Here is a 27121-nt window from a genome sequence, read left to right as displayed (position 1 = left end):
GATTCATGTAGCCGACTCCACTTAGTGGGACAAGGCTTTGTTGTTGTTGTTTTTTTTTTGTTGAACCCATGTAGATAATACTACATGTATCAAGTCTTGACACTAAGGTAGCATTTGTTTTGAGGTACTGAGATAGAGATTGGGAGACTGAGATTCAATATTGTGTTTGTTGGTTTAGAGACTGATATTAAAATTTCTGTCTCTGTCTCCAAAATTTCAGTATTTTAATACCTCCAAAAAGTGGAAACACAGAAGACTAAAATTTTTAGAGATGGAGACTGAAACTTTAATAACATTTTATACCCAAAATACTTTCATTTCAATTAATTAATTCTAATTTTACCCTTTATACAAATTAAATTAGAATTTTATTATTGTTTTAAATTTTGTCTCCCACTTTGCACCAAACAGAATACTAAGATTTATTTTAATCTCTATCTCTTAATCTCTGTCTCTTATTTTCAGTCTTTTCGTCTCTGTCTCTCCACCAAACACTACCTAATGGACCAAATTTGTGCGATCCAATTTCAAATTTTTTTAGGTCTATTAGTATAATGAGAATCGGACTTATATCTAGTAAAATAGGTATAAACAATATATATATATAATTTAATTAAAAAAGTTAAAGGAATTCGTTGGGAGAATGAAATAAATAAACTTTATCCTTTTAAATACATTGTATAAAAAAGTTTAAAAAGTTGATATTATATTGTATTTTTATTTGAAAAAACTTTTACTTAAAATATATTTAATTGGTGTCATTAAAATTTTTATTAGCAAAAATCCTATAAAATTAAGAACACTTGTTAAACTTACTTTAGTTAGAAATTTTAAATTATTTTTATATAATATAAAAAGTTGCATTAAAAACCTTAAATATTTAATTTTCCAACATATTAACATCCTTTAGCTATTTCATAAAATAAAAATATGATATAATAAATGAGGACTCTAATATCCGAGCAAGCTTTATTAACCTTTCTACGATTCTTTTGACCAATGATATACCACCGCAGTGTAAATTTAGATCCTACCCATCACTATCAAAATGGCTGGAGTGCACCACTTTTCACAAACTATTACTTAATAGTAAATTATGAAAAGAAGAAAAAAAAAAACAAAGATGCAGTATATATAATAAATAAATAAAATGTGTGGCACCACCAAGATGACTTAATTACGACAAAATTATATACTCTACAACTAAATGTAATTGTGTATATACTCAAGAGTCAAGAGTCAACACTCAACAGACATTGGGTCCGAATCCCACGAAGCCATTAGCTCCATCAAGCGAAATCTGGATGCCTTCTTGCTGAATGTTCCCTATGATGGATAGGCCAGAGGGAGAAGCAGCAAACGCGAAGCAGAAGGTTCCCACATCGTCTGCCGGAATCATAAAGTTCCTCGCTGGAAGAGTCAGAAATGGTCCACCCGAGAAGTAAAACGACACCGTTGGCACCCGAACCATCACGAAACCGTTCAAGTCGTAGCAAGTGTCAAAGATGGATACCGCGGGTGCCCGAGGCAGGTTCGTCGTTTCCGCAACGAAAGCATCACGAAACGCCTCGTAAGCTGAACTCGGCAATCGGGTAACGGCGGTGCCGGTGTCCATAACAACCCCTCCCTCCCCCAAATCGTTTATCTGGAACACCTCTTCGGATATGTTTAGCTTGGAGCCCCCAACCCCGAGACCCGAAAGCCCAATGTAGTAGAAACTGGGGAACAGCGGGTTGTGAATGAGAGGCACCCATGCAGCACCCACGGGCATAGCTTCGCGCCCGAATTCCAGGGAACCGGAAGAGCCGGTACTCCCACGACTGACCAAACAGTACCCGAAGGCACCTCCAGTCTGGCCTCCTAACTGGCCCACGAAGGACATGGGCCCGCCTCCGAGACCCAAAAGCCCAGCGGCCCCAACGAACATGCCCTGGTTCCAGTGGCCGCACCCGATTGCGGTGTTTCGGACAAGGGTTTTGCCGAAGGTGAGGGTCTCGAGGGCGAGGGTGCCCTTGGTGTAGGAGCCATCGCCGTAGGAGACCTCGTAACGGCAGCGGCCCTGGTTGCAGCCGGCGTTCTCGAGGCGGTCGCAGACGGCGGAGGTACATGCGACGCCGGAGAAGGAGGTGGAGGTGGCGGGGTTGAAGAGGGGGTCGGACTGGTTGTAGCATTGGCTGCAAGGCTGGCATTGTACCCAGACGATGTCGCTGCCGGAGTCCACTACCACGTACTGGTACGTCGGAGGGCTTCCGAGGCCTATACGCACGAAATACTCTCCGCTCCCCTCCTCTGTCCCCGACACCACGTTCGACCCGAAACCGAAAGCATCGTTGTTGTTGTCGTCGTCCTTGTAACTGTTGCTTCTTGTTGCGGTGCGGCGAACGAGGGAGGCCACGCGTTTCGCGTCTCGTCTCATTCTGGAGTTGAAGCGGCTGCGGTGGTCCTGCAAGGTGAAGGTATTATGTAGTGCGGTGATTTTGTCTCTGTGGTGTAGCTTCAGCTTCCAGAGACGGGGAGCCTCCTCCTCTTCGCTCTGTTGGAGAGTGTCGGCTTCTTTGATTGGCTTGAGTTCAGTGGCTGCGATGGTTTCTTCTACGTTGAAGTCCTCGAAATGGAATGCGGTAGCGGAAGTGCTTGGAAGGAGAAGAAATAGTAGGAATATGTGTATGCGTATGGCCATGGTGGGTTGGGGCCGTGGAAAAAAGGTTGAGGTTGCCGGTGACTGGTGAGCGAGGCTGATGGATTTTTTTTATTATTTGGTTTTAGTTGGCCGTTTCCCTTTTGGGGATGGATGCTTCTATAGACTATTGTGTACAAGGAGAAAAGGTTAGGTTAGTCTGTTGAGGGTTGAGACTTGAGAGTTGAGAGTTGAGACTCGAGAGTAAGAAGGAGAGGACCGAGTGTGAAAATATTATTTATTCATAATAATTGAGGAAGGGCCGAAGCAATGCGTAGCATACATCTACATGTGTATTTTGTGCTGTGGTCAATAACTCAATATTGACGTGAAAGGGACTTTTACCGCAAATCATGCTGCTGTCCTTTGCTTAGCTTTTGGTTTCTGTACCGTGGACTATGGACCGTTAAGTAGTAAACCGCATCTATTACTAATTAGTGGTAATTCTACACATCTTTATTGCTATACGAGTAATTACCAAAGGTATCAGACTATTAGCTGTTTGCTGTTCTTTTCTTTTTTAAGGAAGCTTTGTTTTTTGTTCTCCAATTGTCACAACTCACAAAGATGGATTGAAATTGTTACATCTATCAGCATGGTCAATCCTTAATATGTTACCCCCTCCCGGAAGCAAAGCAATATGTACTCCATGGGATTAACCAAACAGTTAGAAACGAAAAATTTGGACTATCGAATTTTTTCCCCTCCTTGTACAGTATTTATCGGACTCTTTTCGAGGAAAGTGGGAAAAACGAAAGAAAAAGATAAAGGGGGGAGGAAAAAAAAAAAAATCAGAGTCGTAAACTCTGGTCTCTGGTAACTGAGTTTACATCAAAGATACTCTCATGATTCCCACTGGCGAATAAATGAGCCTTTTAAAACTTCTTGTCCATTAATAATAAAAAAGTTTAAGAGATTTTAGATTCAAACTTTAGTAACTATCGATTCTTTAAATTTTCTCACTTACCAAATTTTTAACTTCCAGTTAAATCTCAATTTGATTATTGAAATTTAGTTTGATATTCAAAATGACCTCTATAATTTTGTTGGTCTCAATTAGAACCCTCAAATTTACAATTGTGATTCTGGCTTGCCCCTGCGATCATTTCCGTCATCGAAATGCTGATCTGACGCAATTGCATGATACGGTAGACACTACTTAAATGACGGCGTATTGGTTTTGCGTCCAAACCCTTTGGAAAACATATCGTTTCAGTTTTTTGTAGGTTAAAACTCTCTTTTCACTACGACGATCATAAGTTACAAAACATTAAGAAAACCCTTACACTACGTGGTTTCCAAAGGATTTGGACGCAAAACTAATGCACCGTCGTTTAAGTAGTGTCCACCAATCATGCAATTACGTCAGATCAGCATTCTGGTGACAGAGATGATCACAAGGACAAGTCAGAGTTACGATTAAAAATTTGAGGATTCTAATTGGGGCCAAAAAATTATGGAGATCATTCTGAGTATCGAACCAAATTTAAGGGGCCAAATTGAGATTTAACTCCTTTAACTTCTATTCCTACATTTTTTTCTCTTACGATTTTTTTAACTAGTATTCTTCATTTTTAATAAACTATTTGTTAAGTTAAATTAACCAAAATATATAGATGTCATTCTATAGGATTTAGAAGTTAGAATTTGGGTTTAAAATTTTAACATTTTATATTTTAAGTTTTAGAAGGAAGAATTTGAAAGAAAGACAAAAAAAAAACAAATAGATTTAGTTAATTATATAGGTGATTCTCTCAGTAGTGGGTCAATATATGTGGAGTTTAGTGCGTAGGATATTTTAGGGCGACACGATTGATTCTTCTATATTTGAAACCCTTATTATGCTTATTCCTAAGGTTGACTTTACAATAGAAGTGGCAGTGGGGCGGGTAGGGGCGGGTTTTCGCCCTACCCGACCCCGTTCCGCTGTCCTGACATGCATATACTATCTGCCCCATCACTACCCGTGGGTAGTAAATAGCAGAACCCGAACCCGTCCCTGCGGGTACCCGTCCTACCCCGATCCGTCCCTGTAAAAATTAAATATTTTAATTTTTATCTATTCATATATAAATTAAGACAAAAATTTAAAATTCATAGATAAATTAAAATACAAACATAAAATTCATACAATGTCATTAGCTAAAATAACTTGAAATTAAAAAAAATATTGTTAGATCACTACAAATTTAACACCATAATAAAGAAATTACAATATTAGATATAAAATGATCTTCAACCCTTATTCTTGATCACTTTCAACATCTTCATCATCATTAAAAGTTTGCAAATCAAGATTTAAACCTGAAAATTAAAAGAGATAACAATTAACAAATTAATTGGTACTATGAAAAAAATTAACATAAATGAAGATTAATCAATATATCACATTTACTTCCTAAAGGTGTCCACAACCAACTTTGGTCACACATCAAAGCTTTAATTATGTCTTGTTTGAGCTTTGCACGATGAGGAGAAATTACACGACCACTTGTACTAAAAGCATATTCAAAGGAAACAGTGGACACTGGAATAACATATATATCCTTAGCTATTTTTGCAAGAACTTTAAATTTCATCTAATTGTTCTTCCACCATTTCAAAACATTAAAGTTAGGATCATTTGGAGGATGAATTTCCTCCTCAAGATAATGATCAAACTCAACATTCACATATGAACTCCTTGTCATTTTTCTTCTTTTAAGATACACCATGTAATCATCACTCCCAAATAAACTTGTATTTCCACTTTCATTAAGTTCTTTTGTACCAACACCAACACCAACACCGACATGTGACACATCAGAACTCATTTTTGAGTGTATTCATTAACCAACTCATTACACAACTGATGAATTCTATCAACTTGCTTGGAGCATTCTGTTGGATCTGGATATATTTTTTCAAATTGAAACTCAACCCCAACCATCTTGTACCTAGGGTTTAAAACAGCAGCAACACCCATAATGCCATGAATTTCATCCCAATACTTTTCAAATTTCTTCTTCATGTTAGATGCCATATTAGCAATTAACGGATTAGCAGAAATTTCCCATTCATCCAATGACACTTTTATTTTACAAACTAAAGTAAAATAAAGATTAGCAGTCGGAAATTTAGACCCAGAAAATAGTTGAGTAACATCATAAAATAATTTCAATCTGTCACATATTTCCTTCGCAATTTCCCACTCCTCATTACTTGGCACAATTTTATATTGGGGTTCCTTCTGTCTTAACCTAGGAAAGACAACTTTATACAACAAAGCAGTTTCTAACATCAAATAAGTTGAGTTCCATCTAGTTGGGCAATCAAGAACTAATTTTCTAGTAAATGAGATCGCTGTTTTAGCACACCAACTCACAAAAGTTTCGGTCCTTTTCGGTGTTGCAGTCCAATACAATACACTACTACGAATCTTTTCTATACTTTCCTTAACAATACTTAAGCCATCATTCACAATCAAATTCAATATATGAGCACAGCAACGCATATGTAACAATTTACCCCCCAACATCAAGAATGAAGAATCTAAACGCCCCAACAGTCCATCTATCATAGCATCATTAGTAGAACAGTTATCCAATGTAACAATGGACAATTTTCTATCAATGTTCGATTCTAACAATATTTTCATCAACGTTTCAGTGAGAATTTCACTTGTATGGGGACAAGGAACATAACAAAAGCTGAAAAGATTAACAAACATGCATGCATTTTTAGATTAACCTAGCTCAACATATGAAAACAATACAATGTATAAAAGTTTATAAAATGTTTAAAGTACCTCAATAGGCGCATATGCAACTTCCACGAACTATCAATATAGTGAGCTGTGACAACCATGTATCCTTTTTCTTGGTTGGAAGTCCACATATCACTAGTTATTACAACTCTACTTTCATTTTTATCTAGTTGAAGGGTTAACTTCCGCTTCTCGTCCCCATACATCTTCAAGATGTCTTTTCTGATAGTGTTTCAACTAGGCATTTTAAAAGTTGGTTGCATTGAAGCAAAAGCTCGCCTCAATCCATGGTGGTCCACACAACTCATAGGATACTCATGCAAAATAATCATTTCAGCGACACATTTTCTTGTAAATGAAGGATCAAACACAAAACCATCTTCATTCACTTTTTGCTTTTGTGATTGTTTTGACAATAATTCAACAATTGATGATTGCCTAGAGTTTGCCACCTTTATTCTCTTGCAATATCGATCCACATGGTTCCACAATGACTTGGTACCATTCCTCGGATTTGCACTAAGCACAGTCTTGCAAAACTTGCATTTCGCCTTCCATTCACCTTCAACTTTCAAACGATCAAAATACTCCCAATAAGCACTCTTAACATGAGTCTTATTGTCACATTCATTAGGAGTTGATCCTTCTGGAGTTGAGACATTATCCGTTGCTTGTGGAGTTTCTGAAGTTGGATTAGCATTACTTTGAACTTCAACTTCATTATCATTTGGAGCAACACTGTTGCTTTGTGTGTCTTCTCTAGCATTACTAGCCATGAAGTAATTTGAAAATACCTATATCAATAAAATTAAAATACATTAGGGTATAAAATTAACATAAATCATATCATAAATGCATAATTACAAAATTAGAATAAACCAAATCAGAATGCACACTTAAAGTAGTCGAGCCAAATGTATGCATTCACTTCCTTTACAATCCTCTAATAGGTACATTACAAATTCAATATTTTAAATAGCAAATTATGGTAACTGTGTAACTAATCATGACAAATAGCAAGTGACCAAATTAGACTGAAGAATAAAGCATATTACAGTTCGCATTTACAAGTTAATCATCAAATTTGCAGTACTGTGTACACCATCTAATTTCAGCAGGCAGCAGCCACTCCCAGAATAAATCATCATTAAAGATAACAGTTGCATTATTTTTGAAACAACATAAATTTGTCCAAAGTATGTAAGAGTACAAGAATGGAAGAGAATAGGCACACAGGTCAGACAAACTTTGACAACTACGTGCACCATGACACCTCCTTACAACCAAATCAGCAATATATATCGAAAATGTATATTAGCTAACAAGATTACCTGAAGTCCCAGAATAAACCATCATTAAAGATAACAGTTACATTATTCTTCAATCTAATTTGGTCGCCTCAATCCACAAAACTTATCAACATTACAAATTCTAAAATTTTAAGTTAGAGTATTTGCTCCTCTTGTAAATTAAAGTTTGTTATTTTACTAGTTTGTTGGATATTATTTCCATGAGAAAAACAAAAGTACTTTTCCTAGAAATTTAAAAAGAAAAAAAAGAAGCAAATTAGTGAAAAGGCAATCAAACCAAACTCTGGAAGCTGTTCACAGAATCACAGACACATTCCTCCAAAGTAATTGAGCTAAGATTATTGAATGAAGGAACTCAATGACATCAAAGTTAACCAAGGAAACAGAATAGGGGCAAGAACTGTACCGATGCTATGCGGGGAGAATCTGGTGGAGGTGGCGCGTTTCGGGACCAGGAGAGGCGTGGACGACTGGACGAGGGTCGATTCTGATGCAGAGGAGGCACGGGGGTGGCTCGTCTAGTGCGCGACTTGGAGGCCGGAGGGAGCGCAGAGGATTTCGGACTGAGAGGCGGCGCGGAGGAGGAGCGACCGGCACAGGCGGCTTGAAGGAGACGCGGTCACGCAGAAGAAAAGCGCTGCGGATGAGTGGCAATGAGACGAATCAGACGATTCGACGAGTTGCGAACTTGCGATGGCAGAGACGAGTTGCGCGAAGAAGGAGCGACAAGCAATCAGGCACAGGCGGCTTGAAGGAGATGCGGAACTGGAGCAGATTCGATGGCAAGCACTGGGTGGGTTGAACTGAACCGAGGCGGTGAGGCTATGGTCTTGGAGAGGAGAAGAGCTGAGGAACAGAGGAAGTGAGAACTGTGAGCGAGGAGTGCTTAGTGCTTACTAGTCACTAGAGAGACGACAAGGAATGAAGGAGGGACAACAAAGACCAGAGACCACAGATCGGAGAGGTGAGTTGGCAAGGACAGTGACGACGAGAAGTGGGAGCGACGCCGACGTGGTGAGCGACGGCGACTGTGACAACGCCGACCAGCTTACAATGACAGAACAAACTGTGACGGCAAGTCGGCGACTGATTGGTGGTCTGGCGTAGCTGAACCGAGGCTATGGTCCTTGGAGAAGAGCTGAAGAAGTGACGAAGTAAGTTTGCCTAGGGTTGGGAACTAAAAGGGAGTGACGGTGAGAACTAACCCTAATTTCTAAAATTATATATATATATCACTCCGGGGTGGGTAGTGGCGGGTTTAGCCTGAACCCGACCCCGCCCCGCCCCGCTCATCAACCCGCCACGATTCAGACCCGTCCCGCTCCGGGTCGGGTTCAAACCCGCCCCCAACCGGGTAGGGGCGGGGCGGGTACCCACAGATGCGGGTACTGCTGCCATCCCTACTTCACAAGTAAAATAAAGGACTTTCGACCAATCAGTCTATGCAATGTCATTTACAAGATAGTAACTAAGGTGTCTGTAACCCATTTGAGACCATACTTGGCTAATATTATATGTCCAAATCAAGGAGGCTTTATTCCTGGTAGAGGAGTTCCTGACAACATCATAGTAGCACAAGAGGTCCTCCATTTCTTGAAGCAAAATCAAGAAAGGGCGCTATCGCTTTTAAGATAGATCTTGATAAGGCATATGACCAGATCGATTGGAAGTTTTTAAACTACACCTTGAGTAGCTTCGGCTTTCCTACCTCTACTAGAAGTCCCATTATGAATTGTATTCAGGTGTCAGCTCTTTCAATATTGTGGAATGGAAATAGATTGGATGGTTTCCAACCCAATAGAAGGTTGCGACAAGGAGATCTCATGTCACCGTATTTGTTTGTATTCTGTATGGAGATGCTATCTTGCTTTATATCTAATCAAGTGGAGTTGGGGGCTTGGGACCCGGTTGCTGTTTCTTAGGGAGGTTCACGAATCTCGCATCTCATATTTGCAGATGACCTTCTTCTTTTTTGTAAAGCAAGCAAGACTCAAGTCCACCAGATCATGCATTCTCTGAACCTGTTCTGTAAGACATCGGGCATAAAGGTGAACATAGATAAGTCCAAAGTTGTTTGTTCGAAGAGCGTGTCTAATACTCGTAAGAATGTACTGGGTGGAGTGTCTTCTATCAGATTTGCTAATGAGTTGGACAAGTACTTGGGATGGGGGCCTTGTGTTTGCGATACTCAATATGTTAATACTACCTTTCTTGGTAAACTAGTTTGGCAGCTCTTCCATGGTAGGAACAAATTATGGGTGTGCATTATGCTAGCTAAATATGTTCAAGGAAGCTTGGGGTTGGATCTTCATTGTCCTATGCAATCCTTAAGCATATGGCGCAACATCACAAAGACAGCTAGTAGGCTTAAAAATGGCTATTTTTTGTGCATTGGGTCTTTAACTCAATCCTTCTGGTATCATCTTTGGAGACCGTTGGGGCTAGGAATGACAAACGGGCCTAAATCTGTCGGGCTGACCCGCGTAACCCACCAAAAAAGACAGGTTGGACTGGAAAATAGGGACTGCCAAATAGCAAAAGTCCATCTAACCCGCACCGCTTAAACTGTGGGCTTTGGCGGGGCGGGCTTTCCCACCGGGCTTAGTATTTTTCTTTTGCAAAGGGGTTTTTTTAAAATTTTTTGACCAAATCCCAACTTTCCCCAACCCAACATACAAGAGAATGAAGATGAAAATTAAATGTTTTGGATTATGTTTATTTTGCTTTGGAGACAATATTTATAATTATGTTTTGGATGAAAACTTGGTTTATATTATGTTTATTAGATATTTATAATTACAAAGATTTTAATGTCTGTGAATGGTTTAGCCTGCTAGCCCGCCAGCCCGCAGTTAGGCGGGGTGGGGTGGGATTTAGGATTGCCTCACTAAGCGGGGCGGGCTTTTGGCGGGGTGGAGCGGGCTTCCCCTCTTGCCACTCCTAGTCGGGGCCAAACCACAAATCCTTTTTATGCATATTTTAGACACTTGTCTCTCTTTAGGCGATGTGTGGTTTGGGGGAAGTTAGAATTTTAATCAAATTTATACTGTGTTACATGAGACCCTAAAGTTAGATATTACAACTTACAATCCTATAGTGCAGGTAGGGTGTGATCTAAACTGATATTGAGAATGCCTCAAAGGCTTACTCAACAAGGAATGGTTATGAATGGCTGGCTCCTTGAAAGAAAGGTTGCATGAGATATAAATAAGAATTGGTTGTGGCTCTGACGTTTGGGAATATCTAAGAAGGTCAAGGGGTTGATTTTACTCATCATGCATGGGGTCATTTCCACTGCTAACTTTCGTTACGGAAGATGCTTAACATCAATGGATCTTTGCCCCAGATGTAATGAAGCACCATAATTTATAGAACACTTCCTCAGACTTTGTAATAACGTGAGATCGATTTGGGAGAGTTTGAAGGTGGGAATGCGAATTTTGGATGTCTCCTTGAATTTTTAAAGCTGGCTTTGTCTAAACCTTCGGACCAGTGAAGAGATTTTTGTAGAAGGTCTTTAGTGGATTTGGAGGAACAGAAACGATGATTTTTTAATTAAAATAACATTTGGAGCAAGGTGAAGATTCTCAAGCCTATCAGGCACTCTGCAGCTGAGTATGCTGCTATGAAGCATTCTAATCAAGTGACACATTATCCCTCTTTGTGTGATTCTTGGTGCCCTCCCACAATTAATGTTGTTAAATTAAATTGTAATGCTAGTCTTTTTGAACAAGACCAACTTACTAGTTTGGGTGTGCTATTTGGGACATTACAGGTAAATGGTTATTGTGAGCTATTAACAATTTGGAGGGGCCTTTGTTTGGCTTGGAAAAGTGGCTACAGAGAGGTGATTTGCGAAACAAATTGTCTAGAGACTTATCTCTTGATTACAAAGGGTTCATCTTAGAGAGAATACACAGACCTTCTTTTAAAGATTTCTGAGGTGCTGCAACAAAATTGGGTGATTTATGTTCAATTGATTCAATGAACAGCGAACTCGGTAGCTGACTATTTAGCTAAGATAACGACTAGTCATTCTCGTTCTTACACTAAGTTTTTAATTCCTTGTAGTATTGTTGATAAGATCATTAGGAAGCAAATAATATCTTCATCTTAGTTGTTCTTTGTTCTTTCTTTTATCAGACACTAAAAAATAGGTTTAGTCAATTATTTTTTGAATTGCCCATCGTATCCCTCAACCTTTAAGGATCTACGTAATGGATTATTACATATACAAAGTAGAATTCGAACCTCTGATATTAAACGAACAAGTGAAAGTGAACATTGTCTGATATGATTATCATGAAACTAGACCAGGTTCAAGCCCACGGCTCATCTCCCATCACACTAAAATAAGCCAACCAAATGAATCTCTAATTTATGGAATCCCTTTTTTAATTTCTTCATTAGATGTTAGCTTGATCTCTGTTCTGTGTCATTGCAGGTATGACTCAGTATTGCGAGGATCACCTCTCAATTTCGCCTCTGTTGGTTGATAGTACACATATATACCACTCAATACTCATCCTACTCCTTAGTTCTTCTATATATATTGTATTACAAGATATATTTTATATTAATAACTAATTTTGATAATTAATTTTAGTGTACACTAAATATAATTAAATTATAAATTGCCCTTGTTGAAAAACTCATTTCCTAATAAATTAACAATCCCCAAATAAGAAAGGTTTAAATTATGAAATAACCCGTTTCCTTCATCTTAATTCCTTTTCCTTCAAAATTTCCAATTTCCCTACCAAGTTATTTGGATCAAATGATACAACTATCAATTTAAACAACTTTACTATGTATAAATTTTTTATACGATTGATATTTTACCGACCCAACCATTACATCATAACGAATTAATAATATATACTGAAGATCATCTATACCAATTTTTACTTAACTCGTATATCAGCTTGCTTGTAATTAAACATTAACTCACAATAATATGATATGAAGATAATTTATATCAAATTTTACAGAAACTGAACACCAATAAATTTTAATTAAATAACCCTTTATCTATAGTTCGAAGACATATACACGTTGATTTTCTAGTTATAAAAAATGTAAAGTAAACAATTTTGGATTGTCAGAAATTTTTCTAAAGATGATTTACAACATATAAATTTCTAATCCACCGATTTTTTTAATTACACAAACAAATTTAACGATATAATAATTACTTAAATTAATAACGATATTATTTGATCCTCAATATATATATATTAATTCTACTGTTAACGATCAATATATTTCTTTTGCAGCACTGGTGATTGGAGAAGCTCGCTCTACAATATATGTTTATTAACCCACATGCAAGTAACTCTGCAAAATACTTAACTATACATTTTTCAGATCAATTCTCTCTAGCTAAAGTTGGTAGGTTACTAGGTTGTTTGCTAATACTAAAAGATGCCCTTGTGTGAACATAAAATCGTTGTAGCACCAAATGATTCAAGCAAAGAATTGTAAAGTTGGTGTGACAAAAGTCTCGCACGCGTCCAGTGAGCAAAGGACAGCTACAGACAGCCACTAGTGAAAAGTTTCATATCATGGTTATTTTGAAACATTCGGCACATGCCCATATTTATGTCCAGACGAGATGCAACAGGGAAAGGCAAGGGCGTGCGATAAAGAATAAGTCCATACATTTTATATTACCACAACATCATCATAAACTCTATATGCAGACATACACACACATTCTAAGAACACAAATGAGATTCATTAAAAAAAAAAAACTTACGTAAGATTCTCTCGGACCTACATTCCAACGAAGTCATCTTCATTAAAAGTTGGGCACACAACTCCCACTAAATCTTGTCAATACTTTTGCAATCAATCGGAAATATAGGTTAGTTCTTGCACAACAAAACTTACTCAGACTTTAATGATATACATGTCCTAGGAATTATATGTATGAATAACATCTCAAATAAGTCACTACAAAATCTAATCAAACACTTTAATCAGTCTCCAAATTTTATTTCGTTAGACAAGTCAATCATTATATCAGATAACAATAAGAGGTGATTTGTCTAACTTTATCAAAATTCGACATGAAGATTGATTTACCTAACAAAATAAAATGTTAAAAAAGAATTTGATTATTAAAATTTGTTAAGAATGAAAATGACTTGCTAAAAATATTTTGGACTGATTTGAGGTATTATATACACTAAACTCAGTTTTGAAACAACTAATCGGGGAACGTCCAAGGAAGCAAAGACAACAATAAATAAATAAATCATGAATTTCACACAATGGCATCTGCCTATTGTCATGAATATAATATTTAAAAAAAAAAAACTCTATTAGCTTGTCTAAAAGAATATTTCAAACATATTTCACTATTGTCATGAATTTGAAACGCTAATACCTTACTCAGCTCCTCCTGATACTGAAAAAACACAGAATTAGAACAACTAAAAACAGACGCATCCAATTAAGTTACCCATTCATACGCCCTCATGACAGAATTGTCCAGAGACATGCGACTGTGTCTTATTTTATCCCATCACAAATCCTTGACATATGCAATTGTATCCACAACAGAAACACAGTGGCTTCTCTATAGTATTCAGTGCAGAGTTAGGTCATAGTTTTACAACGTGACCAAGCAAACATGCACAATCTTTTTTATCTTCAACCACATTAAATTAAAGTACATCGTTAGCCAGTAGATAGGGCAAAACAGATGAACAACGAAAGACAAAATGCTTACAATTTTAAATGACTTTGAACATAAAAAGACAAGAATGTCTAATTCAATAAAAGAAGCCAACAATAAACAAAGTTTGACAAACAGATAAGAAACATCCGACTCATTATGTTAAACAGAATCAATTAAAAAGGGCAGCGGGTGCGAAGCATACTGCGTTATGCAAGGTCCGGAAAAAGACCGCACGCAAATGGTGTAATATAGGGAGCCTAACCTGATGCAAACATCAGTGGCTGATTCTATGGCTTGACCCATGACCTTGAGATCACACGAAAACAAATCAGCCATTACTCTAAAGCTCCCTTCAAACAGAATCGATTTACAACAAAATTTTGATCAGTCAACTAACAGTATATGTTAAGAGGTTTGTCAGTTTCTCCATTTCTAATCTAGTAACCAGAGATTAGTGAATTGTGAACTCAGATCTGTTAGAAAAATAAACCAGTAAAATATATATGCATTACTTGGAGGATCGCGTATATGGGATGCAAAAACTACTCATGGTTGTGGAGATCATCTCATTACAGACTCTTTGATGTGTGATCGACCTCCCGAACTGCAATGGCAGGAAATAAAGTCAGAATCAATAACACTCATGGTTATCATGGTTAAAATAGAAACGACTGCATAGAATAAATGTCTCACTCACGTATACTCAAGGTGAATATTCATAAAGCGAGCATTCTCTTTGCTTTGTGTCAATGTCACTAGACCTTCAATTACTTGATCTTGTTCCAATTCTATCGGATCATAAAAGTATATCAACGTCTGCGAAATAGATTAATAACTTCATGACATCAAAAGTACTGTCATTATTGAAGATGCAATTTTGTGCACTTCATTCCGGCGGTAAAATAACGAGGATAATATAAAACTAGCATAAATAAATAGAAAGAGGGATCAGGGTCCCTGTCTGTCTTAGTTTCACTCTTCCTCGGACATATTTTGCCAAAGTTGTTGAACCCAGCTCTCTTGTCTTCAGGTACAATCATTACCCAAAACTAAAAAACCTAAAAATGACACTACTAGTGTAATGCAGTAAACCCAATATTTAGTACACAATTTTCAGAATATCAATTTTGTTTCAGAAAGATTAGTGACATTCAAATGGTACATAGACTGCAAATCAAAAGACTATGCCTACATTATTATTTTTGCCCATTGAATGACACCAATTTGATTCCATTAAACAAGGGAAACTACCAAAATGATACCACAAAGTTTATATCGTTAAAAAAAATAACTCTAAAAGATACAAACAAGATTTAAAAACGTGACAAACCAGATATTAGATACACTTTCTCAAAAAGTTTAAAGATATGATTTGATGTAAGTTTTTGCAACCATGTTAGAAAAATATTACATTTTCATGTTTAAAATTTGGTGATTTTACACCAAGTGATTTTTTTGTGATTTTCTTTTATCCTTTTCTTGTGAATGAGGGAATTTTTTTAAAAAAAATGGAAGAAAGAAATCTAGAGATTAAATTATGCTCTGATTTTTTACATACATCTACTAAATAGTTATTCAAATCTTCCCACAAAAATTCAGCATGTTTTTAAAATACAAAAGTCATTTGCCACATAAAAAAATGCATTTTTTGGTCATTTTACTCACGTTTTTAAATATTTCAGAGGTTTATTTGTCATTCATATCATTCGAGATTAATTGTCAGTGATATGAACTTTCGGTACTGTTTTTGGTAGGTTTACCCATTAAACAACTACCTGACACGGTGGTAAGCATGGACTGAATGTATCAACATCATGGAAACATGGAAACCAAAACCACATATTACCATATATATATATATAAAATTACTGCACCTGCTGCCAATGTGTTGGAGGGTCCTCAGGTGCAGTGGATAGGACCAATGCTTCATTTGGATTTATCCGCTTTTTCCTCTGACTACCATTCACCAGATGATTATCAGTAAATGAAGTTGATGAAGGATAATTGCTTTGTGGCATTGCAGGCCCATTAAATTCAACATCAAACCAAAATGCAAAACCATGAAGTGGTGCTGTAGAACAAAGGAAAAATAATTCACTAAATGAACAATTTTATAATAAACTAGACGAGCACTGTGAAAAGCAAGCAAGTACAAGAGGTGGGAGGCTCAAATATTCACAGCTGGAAGAAAAAAAATCAGGACTCAATACATCAAAGAAAAGAAACATACAAAGGTTACCTCGCATCATTGAATTGAACTTAAATCTTGTTGTTACAGTTTCTAGCTCACCAATGGTAACAGAATAACAATCAATATATTTCACCTGTAATAGTAATGAGCAATTCCTTCAAAAATGTTACTCAAAATCACAGGAAACCCAAAATGGAGACACAATATGCAAGCATATATAAAAACACAGTCACATACATTATTGTATAAAAATATTTACACATTTTACCTATTCAAACAGGTTATTTGAACAAATATATGCATTTTGTGATTTAGGCATCCTTCAATTTATAGAATGGCATAAACCCAGTAATATTACTAAGTTATTGATGATGTTTACGGGTTCAGCTATATCTACTGAGACTTATTGCATACCATAACGTGGGAATGGAGGAGGAGTCCCCCAAAATCTCCCCCTGCCCCCCCAAACAAACAAAAAATCTTGCTCTTCTACTCCTCCGACACACACAGACACAACAAAACAACACGCTAGGACCAATGCTCACCACCTCAGTGTATCTGAACATAAAAACTTGTATAAAGATGGAAAAACACCTTTCCAATAAGAAAGACAGCAATATGATTTATCCATGGATATTATGGAATTTCTCTTTGCTCATAAACACAATTGCTACAATCAGACGAAGGCGACAAATGTCAACCCAATCACAAACCTTATCCATGTTCCTCTTCTTCTCCTTAATCACATATTCATACCCGGCATTACCAACAAGCAAATATTGGTGTAGGGCTTCCTACATTTTCTTTTTTTTTAATTAAAGAAACTACATTAGGTAAAATTGCTCTTAGCTAAACCGAAAGGCAGAATATAATGATCCAAAAACCAGCAGATCTTTGAGGGTCTGCCAACCACCCTTCCAAAATGGCTCCAAATCCTCCACTTACTCTTCACCAATCGCTTCATTCCATTTAGACTTGCATTCAAACTTCAGTCTTTGCTTCCAGCATTAATGGCCACAGTAGTTCTAAGAGACCAAACATTGTTTTCTGGAATGGTATGCTTGATCATTTTAGTAAACATGTGTAACTGGAATCATAATGTGACATCACTTTGATTTGTTCTAAAGACATTTTTAGTGATCTACTGATGTCACATGCATCATTTAGAAACTAATGTTACATGTTAGGAACTCATTTCATATAATGCCAAACAACTTTGAAGAACTAATTCCGTCCCACATTAACTTTCAGGAACCTATTTGATGTCAAAAACCTTTCCGTCAAAAATTTCAAACTTTTTCTAGTTAATTATACTTCTGTTTTATCCCCTCAAAAAAAAAAAGAGCCTACCTTTCATTGATCTTAGCCCTTTTCCCTTTTCTACGACTTTGTTTTGTCTTTCCTTCTTCCACCTCTATTTCTTCCTTTATACCCTTTCTCCCACCAGTTCCACATCAAGGTCCTAGTCAACTAGCGTTCCAAAAAAAACTAATACTACAAATTTCAAAGGTTTCTTATTTCAAGGTCCGTTTTGAGAAGCTATTGCTTGTTTGGTATAATTATTTGGAAAAATAGCATAATAAGCTAAACCATAAAAAGCACTGACAAATGAAGATCCTGGCTCTACCTACATAATACAGTAACTGTTCCACTACACAACTTATCTCTACCTAACAATCTCCGGAGTGGAAAAAATCCCCCCTAGATGATATATAACTACCAAGCTTCCCACCTAATCTTGAAATATAAAAAGAGCTGTAATTCAATGTATTATATAGCCATACTCGACACAGTACATCATGGAAAGCCATGAATAAACATGTTACGAAGTGAACCGATCTTTTATTCAGATGGTATTTCAGAAGCAAATTTCAAACTCAACCAATACAAGTAATTAAACGAATAACCTAGAAGAGCATGTACTTTATACTTCAGCATCTGATAGATGCAAATTCCAAAAAAATTAACAGCCACAACACTTCCAGACTCACCACATGTGGCCATGTCAAAATATTTTCACCGGTAATTGTCTCCACAGAAGGTTCTTCAAATGCACACTGTTTTGCTAATGATAACATGGCAGACACTGAAACCAAAAGCAGCATTAAAAAAGTGAGGAGGAAAACAGTAGATAAAAGTACAAAACAAATTTACACATAAAATCTTATCCACAAACTTCTACCCATCCCGTCAATTTCTGTTATAGACAAGGCAATGTGGCGGAAAAAGTTATTTCGATTGTATGATCCTTGAAGGATGAAAAATACAACATGAAGAGCAAAAGTTTTATTTAAGAGGTGATATCCAAATCACCTCTACCATATCTAGCATCATATATAATAACATAAAATATAATATCAACAGGGTCAGACACGACTTTAGTAAAGGAATATTTTACAAATACAACAAAAATAAAAAATGCTCTTGAGAAAATGTTAATACAATAAATGAAGTATTGCAAGCCCAACAAAACAAAGTGGTAATAAATCAGTAAATAAGCAAATCCAGATTTAGCATGTAGCCATGTACTTGAAGTCAGTAAGAAGTTCAATAAAACAAAGATCTTGAGTGTCATCTAAGTTCCAGAGTGGTGCACTCACTATCAATTCCATAAACATTGCGCCAGAAATCAATGCTTCCACTGTATCTGTCACAATGTGTGACAGGAGCCATGTACAACTAGAGAAAAGTACACCAAAAGGTCAGCATTTTTATAGTTGACAAGACAAAGACATCATATTATTATCAAGTACAGGATAAACCAAATCCAGTAATTAGTGACTGTCAACCAAATTTTAGCAATTCTAGGTTTCATGGAAAATAAATCTCGACTAGATTGATTAAACTTTAGGGGGAAACACTTTTAACTAGTAGTACTGAACTTCTTGATCAACATTTGTAATATCGATAGGTATACTTTTTTGGTCAGGTATCAGTCAGACACGAACTTTCTAGAAGAGACCTTCACAACAACATATCTGTCAATAATTTAGAAACAAAATAAAGATACCGTTGCATTTGAAGGAAGGATAAGACCCCCAGGTTTGAGCCAGCGATCTCTAGCAGTAATAACACTTCCAAGCATGCTCTACAACAAAAGCAAAATCTTCAAACCCATATAAATTATAAAAGTTGCTGCAAGAAAAGGGAAAATAAAGGTTCTGCTGATGTAATGATGCCAAAGTATCATTTCAGACAAAAGACTAATGTTTGAACTGAAGCCAAACCCAACCTAAGTTGGAAAAGGAAAACAAGGATCTCATCGAAATATCATTTTGGTTCCTCCATTCATAAAAAACATAGCATATCAACACATTATAAATATCATTTTCACATCTCTCTTGATGGAAATGATTGAATTGAGATCCGTGGGATTTTTGGGTGTTCCATTTTGTCCTAATTAATCCTGCCTTACTGTTCCTTTCACAAATTATTATTAATCCGAAATTTGATACTTACTGAAAATTGTGTTTAAGGGAAAAAAATAAGTGGTATACATCATTAGTATATTGAAATTAAATGACATCAGGTTTGAAACTACTGAAAAACTCATTACCAATAATATATTATATGCCGTCACAAAACCAGGTGTACCTCAGTAGTAAATCAATAACCATGTCAATGATCACACTCAAATTAAAACATGAACATGGTATTATTTGCTCTTTTCGAGACAAAGAAAGGAATGCAGATTTGAACAATGAGTTGCTGCCTGTTTGGCAGTGTTGTGCGGATAAATGTTAAATTAAAAAAAGAAAGAAACAGAACAATTTTAACGTATTTTTAAATCTACTTTGCCAATCATCTTCACAAGGATGATTATTCGAAAGCATTATGAATAGCTAAGATTCCACAGCATACCGAATAAGTACCAAGAACTGCGACCATTAGATAACAAATTCTCTTTTACTTTGCTGTGTCAATGTCTCTCAAGTGAAAGATAATTGACCAATTTCCTTAACTGCTTTCATGATAATTTGTTAAAATTTTTTTAACTGCGAAAAATGCATATGAACTCAGACAACCATAAGAATCATAATAAACACCTCATATAGAAGCATATAACCCATCCATTCTGAAATAATAACATCCACCTGTTCATTGATTTCAACATCCTGCAAAAACCATAATCCTGAGGTAAATAGTGACTCGGCTGGGTAATCTATCAAATATAAAGTTAACATAGAAAGATTTTATACTCGTTTCAGAGTAAAGTAGAATATGCAGTAAACATTAACTAAAATTATCATAGATTTTATGGACCAGTTTTGTTAAAGAGGAAATATGTGAAATAAGAGTGGCAAGTGGATGCCTCAGATACAAAACTTGGGAAAACTACATCTAAGAGAAACTTCTCCAACATATCCAGCTGCTTACCCTAACTGCATGCACAACAACATTATCATAGCACTCAAAAGTTCACTATACCTGTACTTGTTAACATTCGGCTTATAGTCAATAAATTTATTGTTTATCAAGTCAGTTAGTTAGTTGTCTATTAAATTTACGGGTTTTGCTGACATATCCAAAAGTGGAAGTTTAGTATTGAACATGTGAAAAAATTGAAGATTCCTTACAATTTTTTTACATAAACATTCTAATAACATCAAATGCATGAAAAACTTAAAAAACTTCCACTTGTTAGCAAAGTCCTCAGTATACTGGATTTTTATTTTATTTCATTATATGTTCCATTTTTTGCCAAAATTACTCATTAGTCCAATAAATATTTAGGATTTAGTCAAAATCAATAATTCATTCCAAATCAAATGCTATGGGATTAGAGACACTACTATCAACTATATTGCTTGTTTGACTAGTATACTTGTTGACTGCAACAATTAAATTGTCATTTCAAATTAGAATTTTAAGATCATTGTCTCTCTTTTGAATTTATTTTTTCACAGATTCAAACATTGTCAATATTTAGATTACTATACTTTTAAGTATAAATCAAAGCATGCTAGGTACCCAGCCAAATAGAAATTAGGAACTCAATTGTAATTGAATTTGAATGAACTATTGGCTAATGGCTAGGGTGGGTTTTGTAATCAATTTGACTAGCTGGCAAGTGAGTGAGAGTGAGGATCCTGTTATGAGGGGTAGGTGAGAACAATTAAGGGTTGTGAGGAAGTAGTGAGATGGCATTCAAACCAGGACTACAGGAGAATCAGGTTTCTCGAATACCTGATACCTTAGTTACACTTTTTCCCTTCATTTTCGGGGAATAACACAAAAGGGAGGAGGGGAATACCATATTGGTATTGCCTAAGAGTTCTTCCCTGCTATATTGCTACTTGATACCTGTTGTTACATAGCACCTTTCAAGAATTATGAAATATTTATCATTCAAAGCAACATACCTCAACCCTTCCATGCAATACAACAATAACATCAGACAGATTATTTGCTTTCACAACTTCATTTGCCTGCTTGCAAAAGAAAATAACTAATTGAAACAAAAGAAAATAACTAATTGAAACCAAAGAAAATCAACCTAAAAAGTGCTATTAAACATCATAAACTTATGTGAAATTGACAGGTCATTGTCAAAGTAAACAATCAAATTTAAAGGAGAGAAGAAAAAGAAAAACACAAAGGGGAAAGAAATACATAACAAAACAGAAGCAACCACAAAACCATAAGAGGGGGGAAAAGAAAGAAAAAAGATGCAAACAGACACTGAGAATTAGCTTACAACCAATATTAAAAGTTGCCAGATGTTACGAGAACAACAACGGAACTGTAAATACAAAAAGAATGAATAATACAAATATAATCAATAATTATATTTCCAGTATATAACACAATTAGATACCAAGCAAATACTGGGAGAATGGGGAGGATTGAGAAATAGGCTGCCAAAAACACAATTCTTTTTTTAATTTACTTTATGATAAAAGTAGAATTTCATAAACTCATACTAATGAAAATATATTTCTGCTGCCGAGGACATTGGCGAAGTATGCAATGAAATAATTGACAATAGTCAAAATACGATACAGTATTCCTAAAACAACTAAGCAAAAGTTCATTGTACCATACCCTCACAGATCTAGGAATATTGTTACTAAGTAATGCGAATGTCAGACAAATATATGTAATGAGATTTTGATCTTAAATTTTTAAAAGTTAATACAATTTACAAGATATAACTGTGTCACTTGATCAATTGCCAAACCCAACTAGTTGACTCCAAATGGACATAGTTGTCTAATGACGAAGGCCAACCATGGAACCTCAGGGTGGAGCCATATGATGCAATACCTTACATCCGTTCCCTGAGAAAAGGGTCGCTACCTAATGGTTCTTCGACCAACCCCCACCACTAAGTTCCAGTAGGGGGCCCAAGGCTTATATGTCGTGTAATATAATCAATATACTTGTTTACATTTTGGGGGTTTAAACTCAACCAACTATCAAAGTGAACTTCTAGGCAGTTCTATTTTAATTTCTTCCTTTAATGTTATAGAATCTCAAATGTTTAAAAACACAATCTAGTATGGAAACACAAAATAGATAACTCATCATATCCTCTCCAGTATCCTTTCTCCTCTCCAATCTTATTCTACATGGTGCACTAAACAGTGCCATAGGTTAAGTGCTTTATTGAAGAAAGGAAGGAAAGCTATGCTTTATATATAGCTCTTATTTTCATTGTCTTTTGCTTTTGCATCCTCCATATCCATGTATCATTGCTTTCTTTGTCATAATGATATTCTCTTTTATCCCACAAAGAGAGAACATTTTAGCTAGCGATGCCACAGACGTACATATGAATTCCAAACAAGAGAGGAACATATTGGCAAAATAGAGACATGATCATCTTCATTTGCACCAGAACAAAAAAAAAATTTACACCAATGAAAAAATCTTTTGAGAATTACCTGCAGGGCAATGTCACTGGCATCAACTGCATATACCTGAAAATACGACATTCCAGAGTGTCATTCATGTCTAACACTTCTCTAATGGTATAGTATAAGCCCTATTTGACACAACTAGGTGAAACTATTGGGACAATAAAATTGATCAAATAAAAACCTAAAATTTGGGTTGGGAGTTTTTTTTTTTTTTATTTGGGAGAAGGGGGGAAAGGCGTGGCTAAAGAGTTATAGTAACAGTAAGTCTTTTATCACAAGGAGTATGGGTCAGCAGACACAATTTTAATTAAAAATAACCAGATCTTTCACAATTTAAAAATATCACATAAGGAGTTGAGAAAATAGAAATGAAGAGAAATACAGCACAAAAAATGAAAAATATTCCTTAAAAATGCACAACAGATTTAAACAATCAATAAAAGGGATGCAAAAACTATTAAAAAAAATAAGGTTGTTAAATGAAGAAGAAAAAAAAAATCCTTCACAAATTTTGACTTCAGTAACTTCAAATTTAACCAATCAGTGATAGAAAATGACAAATCTAATCTAACCAAGATCAAGCATCAACTATCAATTATTGCACTTTTATTTAAAGCCATCTATGAAGGTGGACTGGGAAAATAGCATCTATAGAAAAACATATAATTGTCTCTGAGTATGTAAATAAGGGGAGCCTTAGAACAAACGTTGAATTGTCTCATGTGTGACTTTAAGATCATAGATTCAAGTCTCGCATCAAGTTAAACCTCCTACATTACACCCTTTGAGTGTGGCCTTTCCCCAGACCCTGTGTAATGCAAGATGCTTTGCACCAAGCTGCCCGTTTGTAAGCGAGTATGTAAAAAGGATTGGCAAGAAATAATAAAGCATCGGTGAAATTTTTATACAAATATATTTTATCATATTAAAACTAAAGCTATCATGTATCTAAACTTGAAAAAGTATACCATTTCAAATTGAAAGAGCTTACCCGCTTTGCACCAGCCTGAGCACAAAATATTGCAAGGATTCCTGTACCACATCCCACGTCAACTACAACCTGAAGGAAGATAGCACATTAGTGGGAAAAGCAGGATTTAAAAAGACCAAAAACAAAAAGGAAAAAAAAGAATCTTGCATAAGAGCAGCCACCAATGGTTGGTTCTGGTTCCAAGATTCATATGGCATACCATCTCTCATTCATTGATTTTACAATTAGTAACACAACCCAACAAGAGGTCCTTCACGTATTGAACCGAAATCCTCTATTATGGCCAAAGATTGTAAATTAAATCAAGTTATTCATATTTTCAAACACAAGGTAAGAAGAATTAAAATTGAAACAGGAATCATATTTGTAATTAAAAAGTTTTTTTTTTTTGGGGTCTTTCTGAAAGACTTCTAGTTTACAAATTAGCACCCTACCTAGACTTTAGGCCAGGCAGCAGCATGTTTAAACCACATGATGCAATGAGAGAAATATGGATGGAAAAATGTTTTGAAGATTGTACATGTGACCTAGTTAGGGAAATGGAATAAAAGGGGGAGCTATCTCAGACTTAGGAAGTGAAGGACAAGGTGAGAAGTGTGGGAAAGTTCAAAGAGAATCTGAATCTGAGAGAGGTCAAATGTGAGACAGAAGGTATACTCTTTGTTGACTCTAAAGCTCTGAACAGAATTTTCACATGTGCAATAAATCACAGTTTTGTGTAATTGCCCCCAAAAGATTCTAACAAAAATAAAGTAGAGAATAAAAGAGCAATTGACTCTGTAAGTGAATTGCGGACAGTGAATTGTTACTTAGCTCACTTCAATGGAGAGACGGGGATAAACAAGATTTGAGTTATGATTGGGAAGGGAAGACACGTACATATACCCTTTTGAAGTGTTAGTGGTGTTTTTAGTATTCTGTTTCTTGTCATAGCATTGAAAATATTAACCAAAACTTCTAGTCTGATTTCAATTCCTTATCAGTATGGTTTCTGCCTACTGAAATCAGAATTACCAAGTTACCCACAGAAAATCTAGTAGTAATAACCCAACTTACAGTCATATTTTTGTTGAAACAGAAATTCTCTCCCCAATTTTTCTGAAATCAATTATGTCAGAGGCTGAGGTTTAATTTTGATCAAGACTAATGTTTCAGGCAAATATCATATAAATACTAGGGATCTATGGCTTCCATCTGGAATTTAATTGTACAAATATTTTTTCCCTAGAATAACAAAATACTTAAATAGAACCAAATACTATATATATATATATATATACTCAATAACTTGTGATCGCTAAATTACTTTGCCTGCAATAAAACTCTGATGCCGCATGATTGCTTCTCTATAAGTTTCAGTCCTCACGCGATCCTATGATAAGAAAGGAAAAGAAAAGTTAGTTTCTACTAAGACATTGCTTTAAGAAGAAAAAGAATAAACCATAGAGAAATTGGAGGATACAAAATCAATTGAGCATTGCATCCCAATAAATCGCAGTCAAACTGTTATAGAAACCCCATTCAAAAAACCAAGTGCTTTACACCAAATACGTTCAACCAAAACCATGAAAAGCTAATGATATTTAAACCAAAATTTAAAAAAAAAAATCAAAATCAAAATGCTCTAATAAATATTCGCTAAAAATGCAAAATATATCTTTGCTATTCCAGTGAACAGCGACATTCTTGTGGTTTTAGAAACAGCAACAATCTTATATAGGCCATATACAAATAATGAAGTAAAATACGATAGAAATAAAAGAGGAAGAAAAGAAGGATATAGTATATGCTACAGAACCTTTATCATCTCTTCGTGAATACCGAGGTGAGCGTAAGAATGGAAATAGGCCATGTCGAAGTCCGTGCAAGGAGCTCGCTGCTGCTGCTGCTGCTGCTGCTGGTCATAAACCCTAAGGCTGATACTGTCTCGGGAAGCACGTGACCTGCGCGTGCCTCGACGGGCTCGCTCTCTGTGGCTGTGGTAGCCGTTACTACTATTCTCCTTCGGAAACATCTATTCTATCGTTCTTTCTCTGTGCCTTCGGCCCAAGCTAAGCTAGTGACCGCAGCGGTTAAGTACCTCGTCTTGTAAACTTTCGTGTTTACCCAGGGCCATAAATAATTAACAAAAGGATCATAAGTTTTAGAATAAATTATTTCAAAAAAAAAAAAAACAAATTAGTTTCTAATATCAAAATTAGAAAAAGAAAAATTTATTTTTAAAAATAAGTAGATAAATGAAATTTTTATCTCTTAAAATATTACACACTTTAATCATCGACCATATTGGATTTTTAGAAAAATAAAAAACTAGCTCTTTGTCACTTAAAAAATATATATTAAAATTAATTTATACTTTTAAATTAATAAGAACTAATCAATCTAATATTCTATAAAAACAAAGATCAATTAATAATTTTTAGTTAGAGACTAATTTATACTATATAAGATTTACTTTGGTAAATTTTATACTTTTTAAAAATAGATTTTAAAAGCTAACTTTTTAAAAGTCATAATATATATATTTGGTAAATAAATTAAAAATAGTTTTTAATAAGCATAACTGCAAAAATAATAACAAATACGTTTGGTAAAATAGTTTTTAAAATTTAAAAATGTTATAATAAAATATTAATATAAAAATTAAATTTAGATATTA

The 27121-nt window shown here is 35.6% G+C and overlaps 2 protein-coding genes across 3 annotated transcripts; both read right to left on the bottom strand.

The window, feature by feature from the left end:
• Positions 1-943: 943 nt before the first annotated feature.
• Positions 944-3029, bottom strand: LOC107472043 (protein ASPARTIC PROTEASE IN GUARD CELL 2-like). Its single transcript, XM_016091616.3, has one exon. The coding sequence runs from the start codon at positions 2678-2680 to the stop codon at positions 1247-1249; it is 1434 nt and encodes a 477-aa protein (XP_015947102.1). The 5' UTR covers positions 2681-3029; the 3' UTR covers positions 944-1246.
• Positions 3030-14553: 11524 nt separating this feature from the next.
• LOC107471922 (probable protein arginine N-methyltransferase 6) lies at positions 14554-26554 on the bottom strand. 2 transcript variants are annotated; one of them, XM_016091460.3, is made up of 14 exons: positions 26261-26554; positions 25769-25834; positions 24463-24531; positions 23496-23531; positions 21972-22037; positions 20655-20723; positions 19619-19696; positions 19209-19287; positions 18600-18694; positions 16657-16741; positions 16292-16488; positions 15115-15233; positions 14930-15021; positions 14554-14767 (listed from the first exon to the last, which is right to left on the bottom strand). In XM_016091460.3, the coding sequence occupies exons 1-13, from the start codon at positions 26474-26476 to the stop codon at positions 14979-14981; spliced, it is 1218 nt and encodes a 405-aa protein (XP_015946946.1). In that variant the 5' UTR covers positions 26477-26554; the 3' UTR covers positions 14554-14767; positions 14930-14978. The 2 variants fall into 2 exon arrangements, with proteins under 2 accessions (XP_015946946.1, XP_015946945.1); XM_016091459.3 differs by having other exon boundaries at positions 14554-15021.
• Between the last annotated feature and the right edge of the window lie 567 nt (positions 26555-27121).

This window comes from Arachis duranensis, chromosome 10 (genome assembly GCF_000817695.3).
Source record: "Arachis duranensis cultivar V14167 chromosome 10, aradu.V14167.gnm2.J7QH, whole genome shotgun sequence".
NCBI lineage: Eukaryota > Viridiplantae > Streptophyta > Magnoliopsida > Fabales > Fabaceae > Arachis > Arachis duranensis.
This window is presented reverse-complemented; position numbering and strand designations above follow the sequence as displayed.

What these genes read in the sequence shown, in the direction of transcription:
- LOC107472043 (XM_016091616.3), bottom strand. Translation starts at nt 2,680, where the DNA reads ATGGCCATACGCATACACATATTCCTACTATTTCTTCTCCTTCCAAGC.
- LOC107471922 (XM_016091459.3), bottom strand. Translation starts at nt 26,476, where the DNA reads ATGTTTCCGAAGGAGAATAGTAGTAACGGCTACCACAGCCACAGAGAG. An exon ending in TATTGCATGGAAGGGTTGAG is followed by an intron (nt 20,724 to 21,971) that starts GTATGTTGCTTT and finishes TGGTTTTTGCAG; the next exon opens with GATGTTGAAATCAATGAACA. An exon ending in GTTCAATTCAATGATGCGAG is followed by an intron (nt 16,489 to 16,656) that starts GTAACCTTTGTA and finishes TTTGTTCTACAG; the next exon opens with CACCACTTCATGGTTTTGCA.